The sequence below is a fragment of the Monodelphis domestica genome, chromosome 3, assembly GCF_027887165.1.
Source record: "Monodelphis domestica isolate mMonDom1 chromosome 3, mMonDom1.pri, whole genome shotgun sequence".
Classification (NCBI taxonomy): Eukaryota; Metazoa; Chordata; class Mammalia; order Didelphimorphia; family Didelphidae; genus Monodelphis; species Monodelphis domestica.
Genome location: NC_077229.1, coordinates 316,224,498 through 316,246,896, shown reverse-complemented (window position 1 = coordinate 316,246,896; position 22,399 = coordinate 316,224,498). Strand labels below are relative to the sequence as shown.

Sequence of the window (22,399 nt, the reverse complement as noted above, 5' to 3'; positions counted from 1 at the left end):
TCCAGCTTCCAGCAAAGTATACTAATTTAGCCACCTGTTGTTCAGATACTGATAATCAAGCTGTCAAGTGAGAGAAGTGATTAACTACGGAGCTTTCTGTAGGTCCAGCTCTCTTTCCACAACTAATCTCCAAATGGCCTGTCTTCACTTCTCTGTGATGGCTGAACTGTGAGGAAACCATCTCCACAGCTCAGCCCTGGGGATTGGCCAGAACAGCTGCTGGATTAACCCTGCAGCTGCTGTGAATGGGAAAGAATCTCTATGGAAATATTTGCTCTGGTTCCTTGAGAGCTCAGCTGCCAGGCAACTATGTGACTTTTGAAAAGTCACTTTATGTCTTAGGGCTGCAGTTCTCTTACCTATAAAATGAGGGGGCTGGATCCACCAAGTTTCTTTTAGCTCTAAAATTCAATGACCTACTGTAATCCTTTCATTTTTCAGAGGAGGAAAGTAAAGCCCAGAGAGACTAAAGGATTTGCCCAAGGTGTTATTGCAAATTAATGTCAGTAAAAGAATGGGAGGTTAGGTCTGGACCTCCAGGCTGCGGTTCTTGACATCATGCTCTCCACATTCCCTTAGAGCTCAAGAAGTCAATGATCCATTGATTCAATACAAGATTTCATTGAACAGGACTAGCAAATATCTGCAATGTCAGTTCAACAAGCAGTTTCCAGGAAGCAGAAGGTCACTGCTCCTTTCCATCTCTGGAAAAATTCCCCTAAAAATCACATTGAAAAGCCCAAATGCCTTTTAGGCATCATGCATTCTTCCTTGGCATCTCCAAAGTTTAAAAAAAAAAGCAAAACGATAAAGTTTAATTTAGGGTTCAGACACAGGTGGAGGAATCATTTAAAAAATGACTGGGTAGTATTTTTGAAATTGGAAACAACAATAGTGGGAAATTCTAGGGCTTCCCTTTAAGAAGCTTGGACTTGCCTGAGGTATGCAAAAAAATGGAGGCTTAAGGATGAAGTGAAGGACTGAACCTGTGATTTCACTGGTATTAGGGATTTCTCGTTGAGGAACTCCTACCTGTACAGCTCAGCTTAGACATTTGCCTGGAGGACTGAGATTAAGTGATTTGCCTAAGGACACAATGTCAGTTTGAAAATTGCCACCTCAGTTAGTTTCTCAGGGGGAGTAAACCTGAATCTTTCATGCATGGTCTTAGTTGAATTTCTCTTGGATGTTCTAGCTGGAGCACTTTGACATCCCATCCTTTCCTCCTGCTCCCAACTCTAACATGCTCCTGACTCCATAGCTCTATTACATAAAACTGATCAAATGTTAGTTCCACCTTAATCTCTTTCAATTGGCAGAGCAAACAACTGACATAACCTAAGTGAGTGGAAACTTCACAGTCCAGTCAGACTCTGGGAATTCTATGGGTTATATACTCCCTTACCAAACAAGGACATTAACAAAAATCCCTTTGCCTTCCTTCCACACTGTTGTAGAATGAAGAAGGGCAGGGTCTATACCACCCAGCCCTGACTCAGTATGGTTAGACCTATAGTGCAAATTCATAGAATCATAACCTATTAGAAATGGAAGAGAATTTGGAGATCTAGTCTAGTCACATGCTCCATTTTACACATGAAGAAACTAAGATAAGGCAATTTCAGAAACTGAAAGCAATGAATTTCAGAATATATCCCAAAAAAGAGTAGCCAGTAACATTTATTTATTCCAATATGCCCTAAATTGTAAAAGCTAACACTGGACTGAGTTCAAACTTCCCTGTGGGATGGTTCTTTTCTGGAGAACAGAAGAAGCTAAATATGAATATGCCTTTTATAAAACACAAACGCATTTTACCGGTGGTAGAGAAGTCAGAGATTTATTTTTTTTACTCATCAATTATTAGCTCGTTAGAGTCAAAATAATATTTTTATCTGGTTTTATACACAGAGGAATCAGAGAAGGCAGGTTATAGCTGTTGTGCAGGGTCAGCATTTGGGCATAGGAAAACCAGTGATGGGATTTTACCCAGTGAATGAATATGAGCAAATTATTGGGGAGGGAAAGTTTTAATTGTTTGAGAGGTTGGCAGTCAAGGGATTGAGGTTGGAATGAGTCACTGAATAAGTTTCTAGCAGATACTGAGGTTCTTAGCTAAAGGAAAAATATCACTCAGTTACAAGAGACAACCCAATCAAGGAAGATAAGGCAAAAGAAATCCAACATATCAAATGGCCTGTTAGGATGTTAACTAAAGAAAAAGGAAGGCACAGCCTGAACAGGCAAAGAAGGAGAAACAAATAGATTCAGTAAAGAGGTAAATGGAAATTCTGTCATTAATTCTCAAGTGTGACTTAATTCAACATATGTTGAATTAGAAATTACCCTTCAGCCTTCAAGTCACAGGATATGTCATATCTGAGGTACCTATTATGTCCTGGTCAGAAAGAAATATGGAGATTCCAGGATCTGAAGAACCAGAGGGGGAGATAACTCCCACTGAATCTGAAATGCCTCAACCATCAAGTTAGTAGATGTATGGTCAATGTTTTCTAAAAATCCATATTGATGCCCACCTGAACCTTCCATACTGGTTGAGTAAATGCTTAACATTGATTCATTTTGTTCCCATAGTTCTTACTCAGTGGACAATTGTTCCAAATCACTTTATAATTAGCACTTGAGCTTTTTTCACACACACTCACACATATACACACACACACTCACACACACACAATAACACACACACACACACAAGCTCTTTCCCAAACAACATGAAAAGCTCTAGATTTTCTGCTACAATGAACATGCATTTTCCTCTATGACTTCTCTCCCCTTTAGTTCTCCTACTCCAACTCGGATGAACAGGCATATGCATTTTAGCATATATGAAATGGGATGAATGGATGGGCAGCCACAAAGCTTGACATTCCCTCTGCAGCCTCAGACACATTTGGCAGAGATGATGGTGGGGCCAACTCCCTTGACACTCAGAACATAGCTGAACTCTTAGCCAATCATTCAGATCCATAAGTAGATTGTTGCAGTAACAGAAACAATTCTTTCTTCCTCTTCATTAGCCCCTACTAAGATCATAGCCAGGGCAGGTTTCCATTCTCTTCTTTTGGATGAATGATTAGAAAATGAGGCAACAAGGTGGTACATAGAGAGAGCACAAGACTTGCCTCAGCTACTTAATACCTATGTAACTCTGGGCAAATCCCTTAACTTCTGTCTGCCAAAGTTCCCTCTTCTGTAAAAAAGGCCAAAAATAATATCTACCTATTACTGTTAGGATCAAAATGAAATAATACTTGCAATGTACTATTTAGTTATAATTAAGAGATTTCAAATAAGTCATTCTATCCCAAATTTGAAGAACCTTTAACAAGGGCAGAGTCAAGAAGATTGAAGACACCATGAACCACTTCATTTACTCTCTAGGAGAAGAGGGAGCTGCCATCTCCACCATCCTACCATCCCTCACACAGTTTGATGGATCCCAAACTGAAAGGGGACTGACAAGCAGCCACTGCCATTGGAAGGCTGACAACTGAAAATAATGAGGTGAAAGAAATTGAATTCTGTGATGGAGAGCTCCCAGATCAGCCAAATGTCAACCAAAGGAAAAGCCAACGAACCAGAAATAGCTAGGTCTGCATGTTGCCAGTGACCCAAAGCCCTTTGGAGACACAGGTCCATGGAGCTGAAAAGCAGGCTCAGTAGGTCAGTTACTTAGAAGGCTGTCAGGCTTAGATTTTTAAAATATTATTTATTAATATGATAACAATCCTCTTAAGGAGAAGTTAAAATAAAAAGATACTAGCACCAAAAAAAAAAAACCTTTATAACTGAAAAATTTAGGCAGGGAAAGGCTTAGTTAAGAGAGTCAAAGCTAGAAAATAATTTGCAAACATTGTTTAAGAGCCATTTTTGATTCTGATTTTCTTCTGGTTTTCTTTGGCTGGTAGATAGCCACTGATTCAACACCTCCCCTCCTTTTTTTCTCTTTTCTGACTCCCTGACAATGGTCATAAGTGTTGAGGTAATTCTCCAGAGGTAGGCTTAACGCTACCAATAAACTCTAATACATTCAGGCAATATGTAGATGGGAGCTAGGTCCCTCTGCCCAACTTCAAACTATTTTTAAAACCCTTATCTTATATCTTAGTATCAATACTAAGACAGAAGAGAAGGCCTTGGCAATCAGGGTTAAGTAACTTGCCCAGGGTAACATAATGAGGAAGTATTGTAATAAGTAGTAATAAGGGACTATATTGATTGGTAATTGATAACAGATCAGATTCTCAATTTCTCACTTCCACAGTATCTGAGGTCAGATTTAAACCCAGGTCTTCCAGACTCCAGGCCTGGCACTCTATACACTCTCTATATAACTATATAGTGCTACCTAGTTGCCCCAAACTTAGAGTGTTATTGTTATGTGGCACCTTCTCATTTGGGAGATGGAGAGATAAATCTTGAAATGTAATCTAGGATTATAAGTCAAGAAAGACCCATCTTCATCATTATCATCATCACTAAAACTGGTGCTTGAGGAGCACTAGGTGATCACTCCATCATGCCTCATGAGGCTATTCAGGGTGGGACCAGGCTTCCTAAACTGTCATTTGGTTAGGTTAACTCACATTGGATTGCTGAATAATTACCCATTGAGTCATTGTTCTGAGTCAGACTTCCCCCCTTTTCAGGGAAAAAGGCAGTTTCCACCATGCGTTATTAGCTCATGGAGAATTTTTCCTTGGGGAGGGAGACGGAAGAGCTTGAGCAATAGGGAGATTTAGGTAGCAAATACGATCCGACAGCATGATTCTCTTAAGACATGGGATGAAACACACCTATAAGTATCCGGAAAAGGAACATTATGGCTAGAAATACTGGTAATGTTAGTCAATGATAAATAAAAGATGTCCTACCCATCAAGGTAAAAATCAAGTATGAATCTGACTCCAGATGTAGTGAAGTATGATAACAAAAGCCAAAAGTGATAAGCAGAGTGCTAACTCCTGCGAGGAAATAAGAAGAATGCCTCACTGTTAGGATCAGAAATAACTTTAGCTTTCATCATTGTCTGGAGCAGGAGTTCTTAACCTTTTTTGTGGCTTGGCCCCCTTTGGCAGTCTGGTAAAGCCTAGGGATCCCTTCTCAGGATAATGTTTTTAAATGCATAAAATAAATTATATCAGATTACAAAGGAAATTAATTAAATTGAAATATTGTCATCAAAAAAATTTAATCCTTACCTTCTGTCTTAGAATCAATACTGTGTATTAGTTCCAAGGCAGAAGAGTGGTAAGGGCTAGGCAATGGGGGTCAAGTGACTTGCCCAGGGTCAATAGGAAGTGTCTGAGTTCAGATTTGAAGCCTGGTCCTTCCATCTCTAGATCTGGCTCTCAATCCACTGAGTCACATAGTTGTCCTCCAAAATTTTATTTAAAATATTTTAAAGCAAGTTCACAAAACCAAGGTTAAGAACACCTAGTCTAGAAGTTGTGCTTTCATTTTGATTTAGGACAAATTTTTTGCCTTTAATTAAGAATTTATTGAGTAACTACTAGGTATTTAATATTGTATATTCCTCTGTTCTTTTTAGAAAAGCAGCTCCTACAAACCCAACTTTCTTTTACTGTTTCTCACCCCCCTTTACATATACCAAAATGAATTGATATTATACATAAATGCTTTATATATAACCACTATAGAAATTTTTCCAACCCCCCCCAAAAAAACAAACAAAGAAAACCACATAGAGCAAACATTTACTATTTACTTTTCTCTTAAAATCATTTTTGGTTTGGGGCTTTTAATGCACTGGTTGTATTTTACATTTTTCAACAAGTTATTTTCCTCCTGAAACTCTTAGTAGCTTACCTCACCAAGCCTGGATTAAACCTGAAGGGTGACAGTCAAAGCAATTCTCACCATTTGGAAAATATTCTATCTGTTCTTCACAGCCCAGAAACATTGGCTGATATAATGCTTCTTTGTCAAACCCTTCCTTGATGAAAACACCAAAACACACAGCACCATAAGAATGCCCATGAACATCAAGCCTCCATTAGCATTCTTACCACAGAGAAGATGTGGTAGGTATCTTCTGAGAAACACCATAGCCATGCAAACATCCAACCCATGACATGGGTTTCAAACACTCATTCTACGAATGGAAACTTTCACATTTAATGATTTGGGAGCATAGAGTATCTCTTTAAGAAAAGGAGCCAAAGTATATACTGGAACCTCATTTTCAGCCCCTACCAGGAAAGCACAGGTATAATTAAGTTGAAGCTATCTTTGTCTAGCATAGCTAAAATACTACCAAAAGTCATGAATCAGAGGAGTTATTTCCAGCACAGAATTAAATTTCCATTAAACATGCTTCTTGGGCCTTACTGTGAATGACACAAAAGCCAGCAGTTAAGCTCAGAAAGCTCAGAGAAAACATAGGAAAGCTGGGCAAGGACAAGTGGCCATTCCACATGGGCAACTTGGAAAACCAGCCAATCACTGCAGACCAGGCAGCTCTTCACAGCAAACCTAACTGCCTGCCAGTGGGCCCGAGTCTTCATGCCTCTCCCACTGGGGAGACAGTCATAAGGTGGCCACATCAGAATGAAGGATATTTTTAAAAATACATCTTGGCAATTAATTTTCTCTGTTGCCATGGCTCCATTTTGGAAGCCTTTTGCTTGTCCTATCATATTCTGCTGGGAGCTCCAGTGACGGATGCATAAAGGCATTCAGACACAATGGGGATGGACACTGACCTGAGAAGTAGCTGCAGGTGGGCTAGTTTCCTTACCACTCACTGATGCCCCCTCACTGGATGCTGCCGCGGTTTCTGCCTCTTCTGCCTTCTGCCCAGTGGCATCCGCAGAAACTGAAGGCCCTACTTGACCCGAACCTTCACTCACTTGGGTGGAAGTTGGGTTGGTGCCTTGCCGTTTGGAGGCCTTATACCAACTAGGATAAAACAAGGGATCCAGGGTTTCCGCTGTTGTTGATGGCACTTGAGTTTCAGACTGTGGAGTCTGTTGAGCACCACTTGGCGCCACCTCTCCCTTAATTGGGACAGATAAAATGAAAGCAAAAAAAAAAAAGCAGTGGACTTTAATCATCCTCCTGTTTCTAGCCAGCAGCTTCTCAGTGTGTCCCAGGTCTAGAGATGGGAGGTCCGAGGTTCAAACCTGACCTCAGCCACTTCCTAGCTGTGTGACCCTGGGCAAGTCACTTGACCCCCATTGCCTAGCCCTTACCACTCTTCTGCCTTAGAACCAATACCCCATATTGATTCTAAGACAGAAGGTAAGAGTTTATTAAAAAATGCTTATAATCCTTCCCCTCTAAAACTGAGAATTGGTTATAGTAATAAAAATTAAAAATGAAATCCCAGTAGCCATACCACTTTTCTAAAGAACTACAAGAATTATGAGCAGAGCTTTCCCAATCTGGTTTCCTTTGGATGAAAGAATTTATGTGGAATCTTTGTGTCTCATCTAGTTGTGCTTCTCCTCTTGTGGGTGGAGATAAGGACAACAAGCAAAGGGTTCTTGGCTCTAGTTTAACCCAGTTCAAGTGGTGGGTGTGGGGCCGTGTGCTTTTTTCCCCATGTGGTGATGGAGCCATGGGCATTCTCCCAGGCCTGGGTGACACATGCTGACCTAGGGAAGCTGTACTAGGGTAGATCTACTGCCACCACACCTGCCTTACCTGGGGACTCAGCTCTCCCCTGGCCTTGCTGTCTTAGATGGAGAAGACCAAGTTATCTTGTATAAATCTCGAGCAAACATAGATGTTCACATTGTCTCTTCCACGTGAGCTCCTTGAGGGCAAGGACTGGTTTTTTTTTACTTTGGATTTCTAGCATTTAGCCCAGTGCCTGGCACATCATAAGCACTTAAATACTGATTGACTTGCCTTACGCTTTGAGAAAGCTTGACATTACTGCAAAGGGCAATGGATAGGCTAAACACTACAGTCTTGAAGGACAATAAGAAAACTGTCTTTTCTGTTGGAAACCTTATGACTTTTAGGGAGAACAATGAAAAGCACCTACTCAAATTAACTGTAAGCAAGGATATATTAATATATAAAATTTCTGCTATGAATGCTCAAAACAATACACAGCCTCCATTTTTTAGGTCTTCACCTATCTTCCAACCTTGTAAACCATCATCATTCTCCTAACTTTGTCACTCTTCCTATTATTAGTTTTTTTTGTATTCTCAGAAAAATTATAAAAAGTTCAAATTTATTTTAACTCAAGGGGGAACTTCTTCATGGCACTAAGACTGTACCTATGTCTGCAATGCTTCCTCCTTTTAGGCTATAAATACATTTTTTTAAACAATACCTTGCTTAAGCTGCAAAAATTGAGTCTTCAATGCATTCTTTTTGATTTGTTCTGTTTCCATTTGTGAGCCTGCATCTCTCTATATCACTTGGGCTGGTGAGTAACCCAGCCCCCCTACTGGTGGATCTAGGCCAGCTTTGGCAAAGGTCTTCAAGTTCTGCAACTTCAAACTGCCTTTGTGCTACCCCTCCCCCTCACCCCCACCCCTGCATTATCCCAGAATGCAGAGGGAGGAAGTGCTCACTTTGGGTGGCTGGACTGAGCGGTGGGGTACCTGAAAATTGTTCTCAAGCACTGGGAAGAGGGGGAATGGAGTAGTCTCCCGCCCACCCCATGCTGGCTGGGCATGCATGTCAATACTTTGCCAATGCTGGTCTAGGCATTCTGACCCATCTTGAGTCAACCCTCCTGAGGCAGCCTGGGAGCTCACCAAATTGGACTAAGTCCAGATATCCAATCAGCTTTAGTCCTACTGCAGCTCAGAACTCCTGGCCTCAAGCAATCCACCAACCTCAGGCTCTCTGGAAGCAGGGATTATAGGTGTGTGCCATCATGCCCAGCTGAGCTAATTTTTTAACATCTCCATGTTCCCCTGATGACTTTGGTTGACACAAGTAATTTCAATCACCTGCGACAGTTAGGCAGAGGACCCAAAGGAGCCTCCTCCACTGATGTTTCTATAATGCCTATAATGTAACAGGTAGCAATCTCATCTGCTGAGAGCATCAGGAAGTCAACAGATACACTACTGGGGACCTACTAAGCATGAAATGCAGGCAGCAGCACGGGCCTGTTCTTCATAAGAAAATACTTAGACAATCCAGCTAACCAGTCAGATTGGTAAAGTGGACACCAGGCTTCGTTTGTTGGATGATCGGAAAAGAATAAGAGCTCAGATTATATTTCAGGGTCAATCAAAGAGAAATGAACTAATGCGGCCTATATGGTCTCTTTTTTGCTGGTTGAATTAAAAATTGATGTTCTCAAATGATAATTCTCTTAATTCCTGCCCTGTCTATAAAGTAACTACACTCTCACTAATGAACACAGAATGGACATGAATCTCATGATACCAGTTCTCAATGATTTTATATTTTCTAGTGCTTACATATTATGGCTTATAGGCAAAATGACTATTGATTCAGAAAATGCCCTAGGTTGAGCTTATAAAAGAGGAGGAAATTCTCTTAATCAAATGACATCTAAAATTTCTTCTTGATTCATCCTGAGAGCTTCCTTCCCTAACAATATAACTATCCTAAAATCTTTTCTTCCAGAGAACGTGTAGGAATGCCTGACACATTTTTCTTTGAGTCAGAATAAATGGCTCAGATTGTTCAATGCTGATCCATCCTTATCTGGCCTGGGGATGAGGAGAACCCTAGCATCAGTTTACCTGAGTGACAAGATCGGCCGCAGCAGCTGCTGGGACTGGTGGTAGTTCTATAGATGCCATAGGAAGTGCCTCGGGTGCAGACTGGGGGTGTTCAGCATCCAGTGGAGGGAGCTGGGATCCTTTCTCAGGACTTTCTTCCTCCCCAGATGACTCTGTACAGACATCTTCCAATGCTTCTTCGGCCACTTCCTCCTCTTCCTCTTCTTCTGATATGTAAAAAAAGCTACTTTTAAATCATTAAACATGCCATCTCCGTGAAAATAACTACCAGATAGGCTACAAAAAAAATTAGGTAGTACACTGGGCAGAGTGGATATAGCATTAGACTCGGAGTCTGAACGACCGGAGTTAAAGTCCTGCCTCAGACTGTTTGCGTGACCCTGGGCAAGTCAATTGACCTTCTCTGAGCCATAGTCTCCCTACTTGTCAAATCGAGTTAATAATAGCATCTGCTTCATGGGGTTGTTGTGAGATCTAAGGAGATAGCATGGAAAAAGTGCTTTGCAAACTTTAAAACACTATATAAATGTTGGCTATTATTTGTACAGTATTTTATTGTTCTTTTTACAGTAAATATGTGAAACAAATTAGCAGTTGGAACCTATTCAACACAAGTACCAAGAAAAATTTGATTCAGTAATTTTAAAAACAATGGAGTCTATTTTTATTATTATTACTAATGTAATTATAACATACAGGGTTTATAAAAATATCAATTTTTAAATATTTAGTTCATAGGCTAAACATTGTTATAGGTAGAAGGAACCTCCTAGTCATTTAGTCCAAATGTCTCATTTTGTGGTACAGTAGACAGAAGGTAGGACTTGGAAACATGAAAACTTTAGTTTCAAATCCTGCCTCAGAGACTTGGTAACTAGGAAAGCCACTTAACGCCTCCGTGCCTCAGTTTCCCCATTTGTAAAATGGAAATAATCACAGCACCTTAAAACAGCCTCCTAGGGTTGCTGTGAGGATAAAATAGACATGATAATAGTGTTAGATATCATGGACAAGGAACCTGAAAAGGCCTAGAAGAGTTAAGTTTTTAGCCCAGGTTCATACAGGCAAGTGTGGAATTTAAACTCAGGTCCTTTGATTTCAGACCCAGCCTTCATTCCACTGTGCAATGCTGCCCCTCACACTGATTTTCCCATATTATTTACAATGGGTTTTTGTTCTTTATCTTAGAATTAACTCTAAGAGCTAATTGGAATTTAACTTGTTTTTAAAGACAGTTTTATAATTTAATAAGCGTTTAAATATAACTTTATTGCTTTTGAAGGCTCTAAATCAGGGTTTTTGTTTTTTCTCTCTCTGTGTACAGGAGCAGGTCCTATCTGTCAATGTTCACATGTATTTGTGTTGGTATAGAGCTCCCTACAGCTCCTGATGGCTTCCTCTCTGACTCACCTTTCTAATTCTCTCAGTAAAGAAGCGAATGATGTGGAAGCAGGAAAATATACCAGAGCAGCTCCTGCTTAAATGAATCCTTTCATAAAGCAAGAATATTTGGTAACATGGATCATTATCCCTTAGTTTATCTGTTTTGAATATTCGGATTTTTCAGCACTGAGCTAAACTGGGCCCAATCCAATCTGGAAAATGCCTACATACACTCTAGCCACTTATCACATTGAGTATGTTGACCTTACGGCTCCCTTCCATCCCAAGTTTCCTTCTGCGTACAGGGCATGAGGAGACAAACTGATGCCCAGATCATCTGACCCCATTGTTCCTTGCTCTCTTCCTGGGGACTCGACAAGATTCAGCCATTTGTCACACACAGACCATTCTGGGCTAGTGGTTGTCCTCTTAACTTATCCCCAAGAAAAGTCCAGAACAAACAAAGCTGGCTTTCATTTTCACTTACAATATTTCTGTGGAGTAAAGAGACTATATGGTTGTTGAGTCATTTCAATTGTGTGACTTTGTGACCTCATTAGGGGTTTTCTTGGCACAGATACTGGAGTTTGTCATTTCCTTCTCTCACTTATTTCATACATGGGGAAACTGAGGCAAACAAGATTAAGTGACTTGCCAGGGAGACCACATTTGAACTCAGGTCTTCTTGACTTCTGGCCTGGCACACTCTCCACTGTGTTACCTAGCTACCCCTATAAACTGTACACACTTGTAAAAATATACCAGGACACCTCTGAGTAAAGCTAGCATAACAAAGCAAATTAAGTACAGTATAATAGACCAGTGAGGTGGTATGTGATAGTGTATAGAGAGGCGTCCTTGCAGTCAGGAAAACCAGGGTCCGAGCCCTACCCCAATGGGCACATACCGGCTCCGCCTTCCAGTGGTCCCAGGTCCCTCTCTAAGACAAACAGATGTGCCTCTGCACTAACGCAGGGAGTTTTCTCATTAGGGAGTTCTATTCACAAAATGGAGTTGTAGTCTGGTCCAAAAACACTACTGAAAAGGGTACAAACAAGACAATTCTCCTAGTCATAAAGAAGAGGTGGATGTGCTGGAGCCAGTCAATAGCCAGGGAGAGCCAACTGTTAAATTTTTAATGTGAGAATTTATACCTTGGCAATCAGCAAACACTACAAATTAGGGTTTGATTCATTGTTTTTCTGATTTTCTACACTTAAAAAAATGATGGGGGAAAATTAATCACTCAGATTAAATTAAAAATTATGTAATATATTTTCAGAAACCTGGTTGTTAAACAGTGGAAGGGAATGGAAGGATATATCCCTCCACCTTCCTCTAAGAGGGAGGTTATACTTTATGTATAACTACTTTGCTCAGGTTAAAATGGTGGCTAGAGAAATCCCTATCTACACTCACTGCTGAGCAGCTAGGTGGCACAGTGGATAAAGTGCCAAGCCTGGAGTCAGGAAGACTCATTTTCCTGAGTTCAATTCTAGCTTCAGATACTTACTGGATCTGTGATCCTAGGCAAGTCACTTCATCCTCTGTGCCTCCATTTCCTCATCTGTAAAATGAGCTAAAGAAGGAAATGACAAACCACCCCAGTATCTTTGCCAAGAAAACCCCAAATGGGTCATGAAGAGTCAGACACAACGGAAACAACTGAATAACACAATCAATGCTGGGCTCTATAACTTTGATTCTATATGGGCAGGGCAAATACTCAATATGGCAATGAATACCTTTCTTTTCTTTTTCTTTCCCTTCCTCTCTCACATAAATGGTAGTCTCTACCAATACACTTCTAAACTAACTCTCCAGCAGGGGCCTGACGTTTGTTTACTTCTTATCTTATCTTTGTATACTTCTTATACTTCGCTAAGGCATTCCAATCCAGTTAAATCAAATAGTTCCAACAGAGAATATAATCTCTGCCCTTAACTACTGAAGAAATAAAGAAATTGGATGGAAAGGGAGATCATTCTGAGATTTAGTTTTAAAAAGACAAGTGTAGTGTTCCTATATAGTGATCATTAAAAAATAGAATAGATTACCCATCAATGGAAAGACATTTGGCCTAGAGGCCCTAAATCCATAATCCCATCTTTGGCCTCAGGTTTTCTTCATCTGTCAAATGAAGCATTGGTCTATGAGGTCTTTCAAAATCTAAGTCTGTGATCTTTATGACTCTTCTTCCTTAAGGTTCTGACTGTGTAAAAATATTATATATCAAGACCACTTCATTTTGGAGGACCTAGACTCTTAACTCTGCTATTGAAATTGAATTTGAAATGGATAGGATGTTTTAGGCCTGGTCCACTTTGTCTCTAGACCTTAGTGTTAGCCTCTCACAAGACACAGCTTACTCACTCCCACTCATTCCCTTCCCAACACCACCTGACATGTTGATTTGTAAACTGTCAGGATTTAATTAAATAAATATTATTCACTTTTCTACCCAGATGCCTTCCATTTTCTGATTGGTCCTCAAACTAGCACCGAGTGGCATTTTACGTGAACATGGATGATGTTTTATGTAAGGATGGAGGAACTAAGGATGCTGTCGTCATCAGAGGCACTTGACTGTCGACATAGATCATGGTGTAAGAGACCCTTTGATATCCAAAACAGGAATAACCTTTGTCAACAAGCTGCTTGATTCTGTTGTGAAATAAAGCTTCATTTTCAATTATGTTCCCTGCAAAATTGTCAGGTTCTATTTTGGCAGCAGTCCTGGAGTGTGACCCTTTACACCCCAACCTCCAGCAGCTTGCACACACCTGCAGTTTAAGACAGCCATTTTTGGTCACCTGGGTGATATACCTTTGTAAAAGTCAATTTCTCTTATTATCTTTTCTTCTCGATTGAGGTTGACTGTAAAATGGTCCATGTTTTCATAGCCGTGTTCTATTTTCTCCATTTGAAATGCTTTGGATGCTTCAGAAATTCTGAAACCAAGACAATGTGGCATTTGCAATCATTGTTTAGTTAAATGGTCTTGGATAAAAATAGAAAACTTGAACTCTTTATCAAATGAAAAGTTACTTACTTTTGTAACAATGTTTTGGCATTCTGTGAAAGCAAGAAAAGTCCACTTTAATTCTTTATTTTTATAAAAGATATTTCATATTCAGCTCTTTAATTCTCTCTACCTCTTGTAATATCAAAGTGTAATGAATTGATCAAATTTAAATAAAAAATTTATTTTTGCATTTAAACATTGTGACCTTTTAAATATACTTTACTGAGTTACACAATTAGATTAAGAGCCAGGCACAAAATGAGATCATATTTCAGTATGGTCAAAATAGTTCAATATAATAAGATTGACATAAACATAAATATACTATGTGAGGGAGAGATGTTTTCCTACTTTTTGGCTGCAACAAACAATTTTTTGTATCCAAACTATCTGCCTTATAAAATGTCTTTACATGACACATTGGACCATACCTGTAAGAAGACTGCCATTTCTGGCTCATCCATGAATTGAATTCCTGACTCAACCAACTTGGATACTGTTTCCAGATGATCCGCATACTTTTTAATCAGTGCCCGGACATGCTCCAATTTCTCCTCTTGGCTCCTTGTAATGATTTGTGTCATCTCATTTTTTCTTTCCTCCAGGATGCCATATAGATAGTCAAACTTTTCACAAAGCTCCTGTTTCTGTCTCCTGCAACATTCCTATGAGATGGGTTGGCTCAGATTAGAACAGTTTTAAAGTGTATCTTTTTTTTTTAGATATTGCCTACAATTGTTTTGTTCAGCAAAGAATTGATAAGCAAATAAACAGTGTAAACTTACAGAAAATAATACAGAATAACAAAACATCCTCCAAATGGCTATGAACCTTCCAGGCTCCTAAACTCTTGAAGTTGCAAACATAGGAGCTGATTTGAATATGTCCTTTAGGAAATGTGCACTTTTCCTTTAATGAGGAAGATAAGTATAAAGACAGCTACATCATTCAAAACTTAATGTTGGATTCACATCCAACAGGCATAGTCGTCTGATACTGAACCAGAACATCTGGAAGAACTCTGGACTATGTATGGTAACACATCATAGGGAATAAGTTCAGGATATCAGTAGACTTGGAAACTTTTCTCTATCTGGACAGGCAATCTTTACCTTTCAGGGAACTCTGTTTCTTCTGGCCACAGTAAGCATATTCCGAATAAAGCAGGGTCAGTGGACCCAACAGCTGGTTCTGGCATGGAGAATCTTGTTGCCATGAACCCTAGGACTCTTCTCTCCAACTTGGAGTTTGGCATCTAGTCTGTTCTTTTTAAAATTTTCTTTTAATGCAAAAAAAATTTAACATAGTTTTTTAAAAAATTGAGTTCCAAATTCTCTTCTTCCTTCCCTCCTCTTTGAAAAGGCAAGCAATTTATATATGTGAGCAAAACACATTTCTATGTTAGTTATGTTTCAAAATAAAACATAAACAAAAAAAAACAAGGAAAATAAAGTTGAAAGAGTATGCTTCAATTTGCATTCAGACTCCATCAGTTCTTTCTCTGGAGATAGTATTTTTCATCCTTCAGAATTGTCTTAGATCACTGTATTTCTCAAAATAGCAAAGTCATTCACAGTTGGTCATTATACCATGAAGTTTCTGTGTACAATGTTCTCCTGGCTCTGCTCACTTCACTTTGCCTCAGTTCATATAAATCTTCCTTCTTAAACCATCCCTCTCATTATTTCTTATAACACAAAAGTATCCCATCACAATTATACACCATAACTTCCCCAGCCATTCCCCTATGATTGACATCCCCTCAGTTTCTAATTTTTGCCAACACAAAAAGAGCTGCTATAAATATTTTTCTAGGTCCTTTTCCTTTTTCTTTGATCTCTTTGGGATACAGTTCTAGTTATTGTTGGATCAAAGGTTATGGACAGTTTTACAGCCCTTTGGACAGTTTCCAATTTCTCTCTAGAATGGTTAGATTAGTTCACAACTCCACCAACAGTGTATTAATGTCCCACTTTTACCACATACCCTCCAATATTTATTAATTTGCTTTTCTGTCATATTAGCCAATCAGATTGGTGTAAGAGAGTACCTCAGAATTGCTTTAATTTGCATTTCTCTAATCAAACATAATTTAGAACATTTTCCCAGATGACTATAAATATCTTTGATTTCTTCTAAAAACTGCCTATTTGTATCATTTGTTTATCATTTGGGGAATAACTTTTATTCTTATAAATCTGACTCAGTTCTTTATATATTTGAAAAAATATGGCCTTTATTAGAGAAACTTGCTGTAAAAATTGTTTCAGTTTCCTGCTTTTCTTCTAATCTTGGCTACATTGGTTTTGTTTGTATAAAACCTTTTAAATTTGGTATAATCAAGATTATCCATTTTATATCCCATTAATGCTCTTCATCTCTGTTTGGTCATAAATTTTTTCTTTATCTATAGATTTAACAAGTAAAATTTTCCATGTTCTCCTTATTTGCTTATAATTATACCTTTATGTCTAAATCATCCATCCACCCATTTTAACCTTATCTTGGTATATGATTTGAGATGTTGGTCTATACCTAGTTTCTGCTATACTGCTTTCTAGTTTTCCCAGAAATTGTGTCAAATGTTGAGTTCTTACTCCAAAAGCTTGCATTGGTGTGTTTGTCAAACACTAGATTACTGTGGTCATTTACTACTATGTATTATTTAGCTAATCTATTCCACTGATCCACTACTCTGTTTCTTAGCCAATACTAGATTCTTTTGATGATCACTACTTTGTAATTAATACAGTTTGAAATTTGGTACTGCTAGGCCACCTTCCTTCACATTTTTTCATTGATTCCCTTGATATTTCTGACCTTTTGTTTTTCTAGATGAATTTTATTTTTTTCTACAACTATAAAATAATATTTAGTGCTTTGATTGGTATAGCACTGAATAAGTAAATTAATTTAGGCAGAAGTATAATTTTTATGCTGTTGGGCTAGGTCTACCCATGAAGAATTCATATTTCTACAATCATTTAGATTGTACTTTATTTCTATGAAAAAGTTTTGTAATTCTATTCATATAGATTCTTTCTTTCTTTATCTTTCTCAGAAGTCTAGGAAATCTATAAGTATCTGTAGCCAGTGCATCAACTATCTGTGGTCCAAATTGCAATGGAAGGGCATCTTACCTACAGTGGAAGAGCACTAGACTTGAAGGCTAGAGACATCATTTCGAGTCTTGTTTGATCACTGGCAAATCAAATAAGTCGTTAGTTTCCTCATCTATTCAATGGGGATAACAATATAACACCTACTGAGAAGATTTTTCTTGTGAGAAAGATGTTATATAAGTGTGAAGAATTGTTATTAATATAATAGAAAAATATAATCAAATGACTTAAGCAATCTGTCTGATCAACAATCTGATACTTTTGATTACTCATTTTAGTACTTTGAAAGTTGTCTGGTTTTATTGATGTTGGTCACAACTACCCCAAGTCTTTCCATCCTGTGCTATTCAAGAACATGTTTCCCAAAATATCCTACCTGATTCTATCTTCACCCATTGGGAGTGTTTAATGACACCATATCTGATTTTGTATTTGCCTTTAAATTGTTTTGGGATGCCTTAACTCCATGTAATCCCTCTACCATTCTGACTCAATCAATATAGGTTGCCTTGGTTGGGAACATGCAAGTTTTAGCCATCATCTTATTCCTGGCTTTTTGGCTTTCAGAATGTGGTCATGGTGGGCAAAAATAAGCTCCTCACCAAAGGTGGCAAAAAGGGAGCCAAGATGAAAGTGGTTAATCCATTTTCTAAAAAGAATGGTATGATGTCCAAGTACCAGCTATGTTCAATATATACAATATTGGCATCATCTTACTCCTGGACTACTGCAGTAGCCCTCTGGTTGGTTTCCCTGACTCAAGCCTCTCTTCCACTCCAGGCCTGGGTTTAAATCTGGCCTTAGACAATTCCTAGCTGTAAGACCCTGGATAAGTCACTCATCCCACATTGCTCAGCCCTTACCACTCTTCTGCCTTGGAACCAATATTTAGTATTGATTCTAAGATGGAAAGTAAGGTTTTTTTTTTTAAAAAGAATATTTCTAGTATTCTGAAACTTTACTCAACCCTGCCCCAGACATAGATCCAATGACACTGACCTCCTTTTCATTGGTTGTTCCCCATTCTTAGAATGTTCTTCTTCTCTGCCTTCTGACTCCCCTAGCTTCCTTCAAGTCCCAGCTAAAATTTCACCTTCTACAGGAAACTCTACCCTGTCTTTAATCCTAATGTCTTTCTCTATTGATTATCTCTCATATATCTTGCATATAGTTTATTTGTACACAGTTCTTTGCAAAATCTGTGAGATCCTCAAGAATAGCAACTATCTTTTGTCTTTCTTTGTATTCACAGCACTTAGCATGAAGCCTGGCACACAGTGGGCACTTTAACAAGTGCTAGTTGACTAACTGAAAATATTGGAAGTGTTATTGCTATTCTTTGGATAAACTGTTAATAAACCAAATAAATCATTCTCTATCCAAAAAACTCCTATTATGTTTAAAGTATGGTGGAATGAAGCTAGAAGCGCTTCTTTTCAGGACAACCATTCCTGATGCCAATATCTTTTAGAGGACAGGGATGGACTATGAATAATGTTCACAGGTCCCAGTTTCTCCAAATCAAAGGACCTGTAACCAACCTTCTCCATATGGCTTTGTTTCTTGTGGGGATTTTTTTTTGCTTTCTTATTGACTAAATATTGTATAACTTTAGCATATATGCAAGCAGAATAAGAAATTTTAAAGTTTACTGTTTTAAAGTAAGGAAATGATTGGGGATGTAGATTCCAAATGATCATCCTAGTGCAAACATTCAACAACATGAAAATAGGTTTTGACTAAGGACACATGTAAAACCCAGTGTAATTACGCATCGGTTACAGGAAGAGGCAAGGGGAGGGGAGGGAAAGAAAAATGATTCTTGTAACCAAGGAGTAATATTCTAAATTGACTAATTAAATAAAATCCCCCCCCCCCAAAATAAAGTAAGGAAATAATGCTTCTTCATTTGAGTTTCCAAGTCTCAGTTCACTAAATTCTTAGAAGTTAGCTTAAGTTGTGAGGTAAACTGAATATTAATTTCTAATTCCAGACATCACCCAGACAGCACACAAAGAAAGGTTGGCAGTATGCAATAGCTTTAACTGGAAATATCCTTTTAACTTTTCATCTGAAGATAGAGGTTCAACCATGCTACAGAAAGTCAATGAATTTAAAATTGACTCTTTCCTTGGTTTGTTAATTTCTTTTCTGGAGAATAGTATTCAACAGGTATGTTCTACCAAAAGGGAAATAAGTCAGGAGAAGCAACAAAGTTATCAGTAGTGTCTGCTTTGCCATTTGGTACCACAAAGTGCCTTTATAAATGTCACCTAAAATACTTTCAGTGTTGATTTTATAGCAACCTGAAAAATATCAGAAAGGAATGTAAGCTTTTGCATTATGGAAATGTCTACAGTTATATTTCAAAGGCATCTTGCTGGCTGCAAACTCATGATAGCAGCCAACTTTATCTTTGCTCTGCAAAAACTTCCTGGCTGAAAAAAAAATTCTCTCTACTCTTAACAAACTTTTTCATTTGACTGGAAAGTTAGGTTTCTTTGAATCCAAGTGCAAAAATTATATATATATATATATATATGGGTACACACAAAATATATTCCTTTGGCAGCATATACGTTATCTTTTAAAATTGTTAAATGATACCACAGGATTATTTATCTGCCTATTAATTTTCTCTTTTAATATTTCCTATATTTTTTCAGTTTGTGGAACTGTCTTTTTACATTTTGGCCCACACTGCAAGAATTAGAAAGGAAAACCCTCCATCACTGTTGCAATTGGCCTTGGCCACCAAGTTGACTCAGCTGGAAAGTCTCAGATTCCAATCTGACCTTTATACAGTGTCAGACAGGGCAATATTCCTTGTTGGCTTTCTGCTTCCTGGAGAGCTAAATGAAAGTTGCCTGCAAAGCTTCCATCAGAAATGAACACATAATGCTGCCTATTGAGAGAAAAAAGTTATGGAGCATTGACCAAAATCAATTATCTGAGGAGCATGGAAGCCTATGAGACAGTAAGGTATGAGGTGGTTGTGTCTTTATAGGATCAAGACATCAGCATGAAAAGTAAAAGAATTAAATCTCTTATCCAAATGTTTGCTCAGAAGTCAGTGTTTCAGGTTTTATATTTTAGCACCTACCCCTCGCCTAGATTTGTTGTGAGAAGATAGAGCCTTTTATAAACCTCAAAGCACCATATGCAGTGAGATATGATGGAGAATATATTGGATTTTGTGCCAGATGCTCCAAAACTAACCTTTCACAAATAACTTAACCCGTCTGGACCTAAATTTCCTGATCTTTAAAAAAATGAGGAGGAACAGGCAGTTTTCAGAAGGAAAAAAATCAAAACTATAGTCACTGTAAAAAATGCTGTCACTAGATATAGATTAGATTGATCTTAGAAAAAAAGAAAATTAAAATAATCCTATGGCACACCTCACATCTATCAGAAATGACAATTGCTGGAGGGAATGTGAAAAATTAGGTACATTAATGAACTGCTAGAGAGATTGTAAACCATTCTGGAAAACAATTTTAAACTAGGCCCAAAGGGTTATAACTGTGCATACCCTTTGACTCAGCAACACCACTACTAGGTCTGTGTCCCAAAGAGATCAAAGGAAAAAGAAGAGGATCTAACCATACAAAAATATTGATAGCAGCTCTTTTTGTGGTGACAAAGAAATGGAAACTGAAAGGATGTTCATCAACTGGAGAATGGCTAAATAGGCTGTGGCATATTTTAGAGATAGAATACTACTGTGCTATAAGAAATAACAAGAGAGGTGGTTTCAGAAAAAATGGCAAGATCGATAGGAACTGATACAAAGTGAAGTGAGAACTAGATCATTGTGCTTGAATTCTATAAACCTATATGATATAAACTAAGTATTCTAACAATTTACTTTTTTGTTACCTTTTTTGGTTCTCTGAAGACATAACTTTGATTCAATCTCTCCATTTAAGTATATTTTAATACACCTATTTTATATTATTATAATTTATATGTATTGTATATTTTAATGTAGCTATTATTGCTAAAGAATCATCAGCAGTGGTTTTACATTATGTTTAAAGCAACTTCACAAACCACAGATTAAAGGACCCTCAATTTTTGTCACTTGTTCATGGGTAAAGAAAAGAAATAGAACAGAGCAGGGAAGGATTTCAGGAGCAAAACCACTGGCCAATATTGTCTGTGTTTATAATTCCTCAATGTACAAAGTATAAGCTTATATTTTGTGAACCCCAATATGATCTGCATACAGTAAGTCTGGTTTTAGCAGTCAAGATATACAAACAACTATTTATTTATATTTGAAATTTTTGAAAGTCAGCTCCTTCTAACCCTTCAAAGAAGTCATTAACAATTAGCTGTTGCCTCAGCAATAAAAATAATAGCTCACACTTATAGAATTTCTTTGCAACAATGCTGTGAGGCAGATGGTATAAGTATTATTATCTCCCACCTACAGATCCCAGAAAACTGGGGTTCAGGGCTCACAGCTACACAGCTAGGATGAGTTTTTCTTTGTCTTTCTATCTCCAGGGATTAGTGTGAATTTTAGATTTACTCCACCCTGCTTAGTCTAGCAATCAGGAATGTATACACCCCTACTTAAGGATTAAGTGTTGAAGAGGATGGCCTTTGACAGACATGTGCTAGCAAATGACAAATAAGCAACTGACAGACCCCCCTGGGCTATCCTAAGTCAAGCTTAAGCTACCATGGGTACATGTGAGATGCAGGAAATGTTGTAAAAAAAAGTCTATATATTCACGTCACTTCCTCTTGCCTCTCTCTCTTTGGCGGCGGAGAAGTTGAGCTCAGGGTCTCTCTCTCGAAGACGTAGGGTTCGTCTAGCGGTTTGGCTCGTGGCAGTGTTTTGGCGTCTTGGTGTGGGTCAGGTGAGGCATCTTCCCTGAGCTCTCTCAGAGTTTAGGCTGATTCCTTTTTTTCCCCTTTCCTTTCCTAAAAGGCTATCCTCCTAGGAGGCCCCTCATCTTGGAGGAGGCCTTGTGGCTGAGGTCTCTGAACTCCCTTTGGCTCAGGCTAGTCTGGAGAAATCTTATACCCTTTTCCCTCTCTCTTCTTCTTAATTCCTTCCCTCTATATTAATTAAAACACCATAAAATTCCCAAACTGACTTGAGTATTTTTATTGGGATCTGA

At 38.4% G+C, this 22,399-nt stretch overlaps 1 protein-coding gene across 5 annotated transcripts in view; it reads right to left on the bottom strand.

Annotated features, from left to right (window-relative positions):
- The window catches only part of TRIM55 (tripartite motif containing 55), an 89,584-nt gene that overhangs the window by 23,537 nt on the left and 43,648 nt on the right, over window positions 1-22,399 (bottom strand). Inside the window, exons 6-11 of one of the 5 annotated variants that reach the window (XM_007487040.3) lie at window positions 14,571-14,804; window positions 14,167-14,189; window positions 13,941-14,065; window positions 9,732-9,937; window positions 6,750-7,043; window positions 4,899-4,988 (exon numbers count right to left, since the gene is read on the bottom strand). In XM_007487040.3, coding sequence (XP_007487102.1) covers window positions 4,914-4,988; window positions 6,750-7,043; window positions 9,732-9,937; window positions 13,941-14,065; window positions 14,167-14,189; window positions 14,571-14,804 — 957 coding nt within the window. In that variant the 3' untranslated portion in view covers window positions 4,899-4,913. The remainder of the gene's footprint in view (window positions 1-4,898; window positions 4,989-6,749; window positions 7,044-9,731; window positions 9,938-13,940; window positions 14,066-14,166; window positions 14,190-14,570; window positions 14,805-22,399) is intronic. The other 4 variants (XM_007487038.3, XM_056823988.1, XM_056823987.1 and 1 more) reach the window with 4 other exon arrangements.